This window comes from Biomphalaria glabrata, chromosome 9 (genome assembly GCF_947242115.1).
Source record: "Biomphalaria glabrata chromosome 9, xgBioGlab47.1, whole genome shotgun sequence".
Taxonomy (NCBI): domain Eukaryota; kingdom Metazoa; phylum Mollusca; class Gastropoda; family Planorbidae; genus Biomphalaria; species Biomphalaria glabrata.
Window position 1 is genome coordinate 4,890,483 of NC_074719.1, and position 10,857 is coordinate 4,901,339.

The 10,857-nt window shown below is 38.5% G+C and overlaps 1 protein-coding gene and 1 pseudogene across 1 annotated transcript; both read right to left on the reverse strand.

The window, feature by feature from the left end:
* LOC106050273 (ankyrin-3-like) overlaps window positions 1–6,131 on the reverse strand; it is a 20,024-nt pseudogene extending 13,893 nt beyond the window's left edge.
* Window positions 6,132–8,870: 2,739 nt separating this feature from the next.
* On the reverse strand, window positions 8,871–9,779 carry LOC106072842 (craniofacial development protein 2-like). The gene has a single exon (XM_056041124.1). It carries the CDS (start codon window positions 9,777–9,779, stop codon window positions 8,871–8,873), a length of 909 nt encoding a protein of 302 aa, XP_055897099.1.
* Window positions 9,780–10,857: the final 1,078 nt, after the last annotated feature.

Consider the following 10,857-nt stretch of genomic DNA (forward strand, 5'->3'; position numbering starts at 1 on the left):
ACGCCCTGCTGGACTGAAGTGGCTAAAGAGAATATTATTAAAAGTCAAGTTTACTTACTTGGTTTATCATTGTCAAAAGAGCTATAGCAAATATGAGTACCACTCCCTGAATTAAGGGAAAAAAATTAAGAACACACTTTGAATATGAACTTTAAATTACATCTAAATTGCTTTTACATCAAATTAAAGTTCGAAGTGTTTTAAAATGTTTTCAAAATCATTGGAATTCATGGCCATAGTTTTAATCTTGTTTAAAGATTGCTTATAGGTATTTCATACATTATGCATATAATAATAATAATAGTCAAAGGCAAAACTAGTTTCACACTTGACATAATTTAATCAGAGAGCGATAGGGGAACTAGATTAACGATAGCAAAATAAAACTTAATTTCCCTAAAGGTTTTAAAACGTCATGTATTGGAGTACAACATATTCCTATATTTGGTGCTTATATAACATGGTGTGTTTTATTTTTATGTATATTGTTGTGACATTCCTTCGTTTAGGAGTCGATGCATTTTTGTAGAATGGAAATCATTTGGGAAACGGTTGATTAATACACCGTTAATTAACCAATTCTATACAAAGTTTTCCACATGATTGATTAATTTACATACAGACTTAGATATAATAATTACACTAACATTTTATTATTTTATTTTACACAAGCTGTCTTTCAATTCTTATTGTCTAATTCTCTAACCAAGGCTTATCTCCACTTTATATAAGAAATCGTATTCGCTGCAAGAGGCTAATCTCCCCTTAGAGTTTTTTTTTTCTTTTCTGTAAATTCTATACAAAAATCAACTACAACTAATCGATCAAATAAATTGATCTACTTTTCGATTGATTCATGTTATTTTACTGCTTGGATTTGGCTACCTATCAAAGGGGCTCGAGGTTTGACACCCGACTCGAGCAGAGTTGTGTGAACTGAGCACCTGCAGGAAGCACGGAAAACTTCCCAGATACCCCTCCCCACCCACTGATCTATATATGAGATACGCATGCCAAAAAGCGTATATAGCTATAAGCGCTATATAAAAGGTAATTTAAAAAAACAACAACAACTGTGCAAAGTTTTATCTTTGTTTAAGAATGAGAAGCGGGAGAAATTAACGTGTACAAAATTCTTAGCTGACAGACAGACTGACAGAGCCAGTTGATATAAGCTATGTAAAATGCCAAAAAATTCTTCATCTATTAGATTTGATTAGATTATTGCCAAACTTTACCATCCATTCTCTTGTATTACTTCCGTAGCGACAATATTTAGCAAACTGAAGACTGTTTCGAGAGGTTTTAGTTCCAATCTGTGCAAGGGCACGTTCGACCACTCTGTCTGGACTATAAGGATAACTGCAAACATATTGTACAATTCGTGTATGTAAAGGCTAGGCTGGCATTACTCTACGTGATAGAAAATTAAATAAAACAATTTAATGGAGAATTTTTAACTAGCTTATAATTTGTAGCTTGTTATAACTGACGGTGTCAACCCCGTCACCATAATCCTATTGCTTTAGTATGAGGCGTCATCTAGATCCGTGCTCTAATAAAATGCGCAGTGGGCTCTGGTGTATTACTAAACCTTTTGTCTTGACTAGAACCTCATTCAATGACAGACCCGTGCATTATTTGAAGTCTTCCCATCGCTTTCTCAGTATGCCTCTTCTTCTTTTTTTTCTTGTCACTGTTCCCTGAAGGAAGATCTTTGCGAACACTTAGGTCCTAAAGTTTAAATTTTGTGACCGTAATCAGCAGGCCATCGGGACGATCTATGGCCTTTATGATCTTTTTTTGAAATTACTCATTGTAGAGCGGTCGTTGTAGGTGATACTTCTATAACATTTCGATTCCTTGTCTAGGATTCGCCTTTTTAATATATATATATATATATATATATATATATATATATATATATATATATATATATATATATTGTAATAACTTAAGTGAGGCAACTCAACGAGACAGACGTTTATTCACACGACATCACAGGTACACAAAACAACATCTATCTTAGACACAATCTCTCCATATTGGCTCTCTACTTGGGCGGAAATCGTTCTCCTCTTCTAATGTTGACATCCTTTCCAGTCTAGTTTATCACAGTGCGCACCTTCTAGCTTAGATGGCGGTGCGAATGGCAGAGTTATAACATTGCCCCCTTCTTAGAGCTTTTCGTCCCGAAAAGAAACAGTGCTGTGGAGGTTTGCCGGTTCAGGTGGAGGTCGATCGGTGGGAGCCACAGACGGCAGGGAGCTTATTGCCCACGAGGCCATCTGCACAGTATTCCGCGGCCGTCGCTTCCTCTTCTTCCAGTTGGCCAGTATACGCTTGAGACTATGTCGTGCTCGCTGCTTTGACTTCATGAAATAGTCTCTGATGCCAGCCACTTAACACAAATGGAGGTTGTGGCGATCACTGTAGTTTCCAGGGCCGCTGTTTTAAGACGCCAAGTCAGCGGACGTTTTCCATGGACGTCTCGTGACACAGTTGTAGGCCCACAGGTAGCCATGGTTTCAAACACGTAGTCTATCTCAGCGTCATCTGTAAGGTATGCCCATGAAGCACCCTTGTAATGTTCCATAAGCAAATGTTCATCCATCACTGCATCAGGTTCTGCAAGAATAAATTCACCATCGTTCAAGTCACTCTCACTGATGTAGGCAGAAGTACAAATGTCTGTTAAGTTCAGACCTTGTAGCTGGGTTTCTTGGCATGGGCACTGTCCCCGCAGGGCGTCGCATATACAGTTCTTGTCAATCGTCTGGAAGCAGTAGCCAAGCATCAAGTTCCCTCTTATGCCGACGCAAAAGTCTAATTCGTTGTTTCTGTCTCGGCCATTGTTGGGGCCCGTATTCACAATTTCACCCGACGTCATCCAAGGCAAGGAATCAGAAACGGTCTTGAGGCTTTCATGGTTCGAGGTCCTGTCAAATGTACTGACAGATAAACAGAGGTCTTTAAGGTCCACAGCAGAAAGCTTGGACGCAGATCCAACGTTGTCTTGATCTGTCCGGCTCGTTGCAGGTATACCAGGAACAAAAGTTTCAGACACATAACAGACTTCTCTAGTTTCTTCATTTGTTTCTTTTCTTCCAATTCTGTATATCCCATTGAGATCGTCGCAGCAATAGCTGTCACGTTTCTCGCCCTGAAAGTCATCCCCGCAAGACTTGCCCACAACACAGTCACAGACAGCGCTCCAATCCCCAGCGCCTCCATCACCACTGTTTGTGCAGCCACAGTCCTGACCAGGCAACTGCTCCTTCCCTAACGAGTTTATTCCGCCTTTTACTTGCGACACAATGTTATCACTTTGGTCTATTTGGCCTTCTACTTGCAACACATTTTCATCTACTTTGTTCCACATCATGCTCCTCATCATATTACAGATCATGTTAAATTGTTCATTAAATGCATTCCTAAAGTCCTGGTACTCGCAAATGACCTCAACAATTCCTCAGATTCAATTTCAAATTAGTAGGTTTCCGGAATTTCTTCTTCATCAATCAAGGCCTGCCGAAGACGAGCCGTGAGCGTTTCCCTGCTACCGACGGGTTTTAAACCTCGGTACTGAAGCTCTTGTCTTAGCGCTTTAATTGAGAGCTGATGTAATAGCTTCAAACATGTCATTGTAATCAAAGACTACCTCCTCTCGTTGAGTTGCCTAAAATCCCACTTCTGACACCAATTGTAATAACTTAAGTGAGGCAACTCAACGAGACATAGACGTTTATTCACACGACATCACAGTTACACTAAACAACATCTATCTTAGGCACAATCTCTCCATATTGGCTCTTTACCTGGGCGGAAATCGTTCTCCTCTTCTAATGTTGACATTCTTCCCAGTCTAGTTTATCACAATGCGCACCTTCTAGCTTAGATGGCGGTGCGAATGGCAGAGTTATAACAATATATATATATATATATATATATATATATATGCACACACACACACAAACATATATTATATATATGTGTGTGTGTGTGGTTGTGTGTGGTTGAGTTTGTACAGCCTATGCATTAAGGCAACGTCTTCGATTCTGAAGATTAAGGATGAGTGCTGTGTTTCACATAGCTATGCAAACCCATTTGCAATCTGCACATTTTTCCACATCTGATGCAGACAAAGCAGTTCTCCGCCGGGGGTCTGTTTAAGTTTTTTTTTTGTACTCCTTCTGCGCCTGTCTTCTGCAGGAGCTTTCCTTTGGGTCTCAGATGTGTCTCTCATGGCCTTCGTGCGAACTTTCCGTTTCTTTCAGAGGCCAACTCCTGCCAGCTACTTTTTTCTATGCCAATGAGGCCAAAATGGCGCCCGAGTTGACCTTTATAGCTTTCAGCATGCGGTCGTCCCCCATGTGAGATAAATGCCCCACCTAGCAGAGGTGTTGAATGGTAAGTAGTGCTTCTATACTGTTCACACTAGCTTCAGCTCTCCAGGAGAAATTATTAAAGCCTTAAATAACGTTGGCTTTAAAATAGATTATAAGTTCTATTTCCAAGTAAAAGTATTTTAGAAATGTTTCAAGCATTAAATAACTTACTTGATGGTTGAGTCTCGGCTATTATCTATTTCAAAAGTCTCAGGTTCGGCTACATCTTGAATTTTGTTGATATTAACAATTTTAGAACCACCCTTGCAATGTTCTGTGCACTTCACAGCATGAACTATTCGATTATATCCTAAAACAAAGTTACATTATTAGTCATTACAGGATTATACATTTTTAAATGTAAGAACCTTTCTTAAAAACGAACTTACAAGATGGAATAAATATTAAGAAAACATAGATTGTTCTCTACTACGATCAATCTCTATATCTAATTTTTTGTTATGTTTAACTAATGTTGCTCCAGAATAATTGTAGAAATGTATTTTTGTATGTTTATGTCACAGACCTATAGATATTATAATATACATAGGTCTGTGGTTTATGTTTAGGTATGTTTACGATTTTTTGTTTCCGTTAAATAGTTTCTATTTAACAAACTGAAATAGAAATACGCATACGTAACACAAATCCTAACCAATATAAATTCCAAAATGTTTTTCAGTGCCTATCAAACACTGAAGCATATCTCCTTTCTTGAACTTAGTGCTGTATTTCTGTTGTTTCGGCTTGTCCATTTCCGAAATCTCTTTCTATGACATTCTAACATTTCTGTTCTTTTTTTTTAGCTTTGATTTGATGGTTTGGTTTCTTTATTTGTATGTCATATTTTTTTCAGTACTGACTCGTTCAACACCAGCAAAAATGAACATGCTCTGAATAAAAGAAAAATAACTCAGATTTGTTGGAGTATATACAACACTATCTTTCTAATCTATCTATCTATCTATCTATCTATCTATCTATCTATCTATCTATCTATCTATCTATCTATCTATCTATCTATCTATCTATCTATAAACCTTTCTGTCTGTCTGTCTGTTCGTCCGTCAGTCCTTCTGCCTGTCTATCTAATGTAATTCATCTAATCGATCTTGTTCTTTGCTTTCTAATTGTAACCATTAGGCTGCCGAAATACATTCCTCATCCCATATGCTAGGACAAATTTGTACAAATACTCGTTCTTCTCTAGTGCTATTAGAGCATGGAATGGGTTGCCTGAGCTAGCCAGGAAAACCAATGACTTCTAATATCTATTATTTTCTCAAAGTGCCTAGAAGATACCTTTTTAAGAGCGTTTTATAAATTCAATTATTGTTATGGCTGAATAAAGTCTATTATAAGATTTGAAACTTACCATAAATATTGCAGACATATATTCAAAAGTACAGATCAGTAGTCAGATTTTGTGGAAATCAATACACCCAATGCAACTAAAAACGGATTAGACGCATTAACCGAGAAATTCAATACTCTTTTATAAAATTTCTTTCAAACGCTTTCGCTTGTGGCAGAAAGCAACTTGTTAATGATTGAGTTGGCAACATTGACCTTTCGCTACGACGTCCTTGACATTGTTCATTTATTACAAAATCTCTTCCTATCTTTTCATTTTCTTACATTTTCCTTTAGGTTCCATTTAATGACTACTGCAATTTGTTCATATTACTTTCTATTTGTTCCACCCCTCTCTCTAACTGAATTTCATTGTCATCAGAACATCTAAAATATCAAAAAGTAAACTAAGAGAAGATTACTGTAATAAACTATTAGTGTAAAAATTTCCAATGAACAAGAATCAAAACTATTTAAAATATCAAATGTGAATACAAACATACCGAATACAAAAAAAAATAAATAAATATTGCCATTATTCTATAGTTCTTTATTTTTTTTTTTACTTAGAAATACAAACATTCAAATTCATATACATATGCTATACATATGGATGGCTGCCTGGTCATGCGGTATGCACGCTGGACTGTCGCTCGGTCCTCTTGATGGTCTTGGGTTAATACCCTGTCCGCTGCCATCCTGCGGGAGGTTTGGACTAGGAAGTAGATTATCTTCAACTCTGAAGGAACATCCGAAACATGTAAAATTTGTACAAAACTACAAAACATATACATACCCAGATAGAAACGTTCTCTTTATTTTTGATAAGAAATAATAATGTTTTTTTTTCAACCAATAGGCAGCTAAAATGTAGATTTTAGTTAAACGATAAAATCGATAAGCCACTCAATGCACATAACTGACAGTTATCGCGTAAGCAACGAATGTCTCTCGATTGGCCTGTCTTTGGTGCATTATCGATTCTATTGGTGAATACAGTTATACGGGCCATTTTAACACAATCTTTTATGGTAGGCTACCGATAGCTAAATAGAGGACTAGTTTAAATCGACTTTCTAGCTATTTTTAAATCTTGGGCACTTCGATATAGTGGGTGCATTTTTAGCACGCATGATATTTTTTTATAATTTTTATCTTCACTTATCAGAGAAATTCAATCATCTAAAACTCCAAATATTTAACTATATGATATATACCTTTACCTTTACCTATCCCTTAGTCTGTTGGACCGTTGGGGCACCAGGCAAGATTTGTCGACCGTCTTTCTCCATTCCTCCCTTTTTTTTGCCTTGTTCAGAACCTCTCTCAATGGCAGGCCTGTCCATTCTTTAATGTTGTCCTCCCATCGCTTTTTCTGTCTGCCTCTTCTTCTTTTTTCCCTGGCACTGTTCTCTGAAGAAAGGTCTTTCGAGCCCCGTAGATCTTGTAATGTGGCCAAAGGTTTTAAGCTTTCGTTTTTTCACAATAGTAAGCAGGTCGTCATGAGCTCCGATCGCTACAGTAACCCTGTCTCTGATTTCTTGGTTTGTGATGCGGTCTTTGAATGTGATGCCTAGGATCCTTCTGTAGCATCTCAATTCCATTGCTAGGATCCTCCTCTCAAGCTCTGCATTCAACGTCCACGACTCACAAGCATATAAAAATGTGGCCATGACTCAGAGCGCATCAGTCTAATTTTGGTGCCGAGGGCTAAGCCCTTATCTTTCCATATTATTTTAAGTTTTGAAAGGGCTGCTGTGGACTGTGCTATTCGGGCCAATAATTCGGGTTTTGTTCCCTCATCTGAGACAATAGCTCCGAGGTATTTGAAGCTGTTAACACTAGTTAGCTTTTCACCTCCAATACTGATGCCTCTTTTAAAGCCCTGATGGCTATTGGTCATAATTTGAGTTTTTTCGGCATTTATTTGCATGCCATATGCTGCGGAAGTCTTTTCAATGCGCATCACCAGGTCAGCTAGTTCTTCTTCTGTCCCTGCTAGGCCGTCAATGTCATCTGCGAAGCGCAAGTTAGTAATTCTTCTTCCTCCAATGCTAACAGTACCTTCATAGCCCTCGAGGACATCTTCCATTATCCTTTCAAGGAAGATATTGAAGATTGTTGGTGACAGTAGGCAGCCTTGTCTTACTCCAACTGAGGGTTTTGAACCAGTCCCCAATATTATTGTTGAAATACACCGCACTGGTGGCCTCCTTGTAGAGGTTCTGGATAACTTTGATTATGTTTTTATTAATGTTGTACTTTTCCATTGTCGCCCAGAGTGCTCCGTGCCATACTCGATCGAAAGCTTTCTTGAAATCAATAAAGACATGGAAAAGATTCTCTTGGTGTTGGAGATATTTCTCACAGAGTATTCTGAGGTTTAGGATTTGCTCTGTTGTGCTGCGACCTTGTCTAAAACCTGCTTGTTCTTCTGATATGATGTTGTCTGCTATCGGTTTTAGCCGGTTTAATATGATTTTTAACAGTACTTTGCTGGGATGACTTATGAAGCTGATGGTGCGATAGTTTTGACAGAGTTGTAAGTTGCCTTTCTTTGGAAGGGTTATTATGAGTGATTGGGTCCAGGGTTTGGGCCAATCTCCTGATTGCCAGATCTTGTTGCAAATCATATAGAGTGCGTTTATCATAGTTTCTCCTCCCACCTGAAGAAGTTCGCCAGGAATGTTGTCAACTCCGGCCGATTTTCCCTTTTTCAGGGCTTTTACTGCTGCTGCTACTTCCGAGCGAAGAATCGGATAGTCGTCAATGTTGGAAACTGTCGGGACATTTAGTATCTCTGGATCTCCTGAGATTTCAAAGTTATACAACTCTGAACAGTATTCCGTCCATCTTTTCAACACATCTTTGTCCTCGGTTAAGCATTTGTTGTTTTTGTCTTGTATTGTGTTGGTTCTTCCATGCTTTGAAGTAGTGAGGTCCTTTACTAATTGGTACGCTTTTTTGCTGTTGTTTCTATTAAGTCCCTGTTCAATTTCTTGACACTTATTCTCTATCCACTTTTTCTTCGCTTCTTTCATTCCCTTTCTAATCCGTTTGTTGACGCTTTTGTATTCTTGGACATATTTTGGGTCGGACAGCTTTTCCCCTTTAAGCTCCCGTCGCTTGTCACAGAGTTGGAGTATATCCTCTGTTACCCAGGGTTTTTTTGGGCGGGCGGAGCTTCCCTAATATTTCTAGGGCTGTATCTGTGACTGCTGTGTTTAGCATATTGACTTGCGTATCGATATCCTGGTCATTGGAGTCCAAGATGTTGAGGGCTGCAAAGCGTCCTCCTACTTGTGCCTCGAATATGGCAGCTACTTTGGGGTCTTTCAGCTTGTCCAGGTCAAATTTTATCCTGGTAGGTCCTTGTTTTGTTACCTTTTTTAGGTGTACTTTAAGGGTCATCATAACAAGGTCATGGTCGCTTCCAATGTCAGCTCCAGGAAAACTTCTTGTTTTAGCTGTAGGGACGCTTGTCTTAAAACGCTGTTGCACCATGATATAGTCGATCTGGTTGTGGTGCTCTCCGTTCGGACTGTGCCATGTGGTTATACGCGATTTTTTGTGGCATCCTAGTGTGTTAGCCAGTAAGAGATTGTTGTATTTCGCAAATTCTAATAGTCTTTGACCTCGTTCATTGGTTGAAAGGTTACTGTATTTTCCACAAGTGCCTTTCCAGGTTTGATAGGAGTCACTTCCTACTTTGGCATTCCAGTCTCCTTGTACAACAAGGATGTCCTTTTTCGGGACCTTATTGACCACTTCCTGTAATTGATCATAAAACTCTTCTACTGCCTCATCGTCATATGTTGATGTAGGAGCGTAGGCTTGAATGATGGTGATATTGAAGGGTGATGCCTTTAAACGTATGGAGATGAGTCGACTGGATATAGGGTAACAATTCACAACGCAGTTGTTGTAGTTCCTGTGTACAAGAAATCCTACTCTTTGTTCGTGAACATCTGGTAGTCCACTGTAGTACAGTTTATGGCCATCTTCTGTTGTTGTTTCAACTATGTTTTTCCAGCGCATTTCAGAAAGTCCTATGATGTTGAAACGGAGTCGGTTAAGTTCATGTGTGAGCTCTTCAACTTGTCCTTCGTCTCTTAGTGATCTCACATTCCATGTTCGTATGGTGATTTTATTTCTGGTATTTATTTTAGTTTTGCACGGACCAGTAGTATACTTCTCACCCCCGCCCTGGTCTGTAACGGTAGGCGCGGCCCTTGGTAACCCGGGCGACGGCCGAGCCGGTATGGGTTTATTAACGGTCATCATCTCATTTGGTGTAACAAGGGCTATTTACTTGCATGGCGGCGCCCATCCCTCTCCATGCTGACTGTTACGTTCCTTTCTAGAATGAGACTCTTTAAACAGTACATTAACACTAAAACAACAACGTCATCGCTTAGAACTCATTTTAATTCTCATGAACACTAGAACACTATTTCGTTTCTATTTTCTCCATTTTCTTTTCTCCTCTCCGTTCAACACGCATTCGCACCATTTCACATTTACATTAACATGCGCACGTAACACCCCCCCTGTTTAACAAGTTCGATGTACATCGAACGTCCCAAATATAAATTGTCACATATCTTATCAGCCTATTCCAAGTTAAAACTACTTTAAATTCTCTGTAACATAGAGAACCATAATGTACTACAAAACAAAATCATACACAATGACATATTAACACCAATACAATTCTAACATTAGATTTAACATATAGCATTTATATTCACCCATTGTGACAGTAACAATCACAATACTAATTGTTATTATGAACAATTGACACATATATATATCTATGCATATCTCTATGTAATCATGCAGATTTCGTTAATACCACTCCCCGCCTATAATTCAATTTAAATCTATATCTGTTCACTAATCATTGTTGTGTATACTCCCAATTGGACAATCCTCTGTGGAATATCTACTACACTCCGTGCCAGAATTTACAATTGTAAACAATAAAATAGATTAATTCTTAACAGCATGTAAGTAATCATTATATACCCTACACAATCTCACCAACCTAAGTACATCGTGATAATGTATCTGCCACAACATTTTCTTTCCCTGGTATTGTCTTGATCTCAAATTT

Coding starts and splice junctions, on each gene's coding strand:
- LOC106072842 (XM_056041124.1), bottom strand. CDS start 9,779: ATGCGCTGGAAAAACATAGTTGAAACAACAACAGAAGATGGCCATAAA.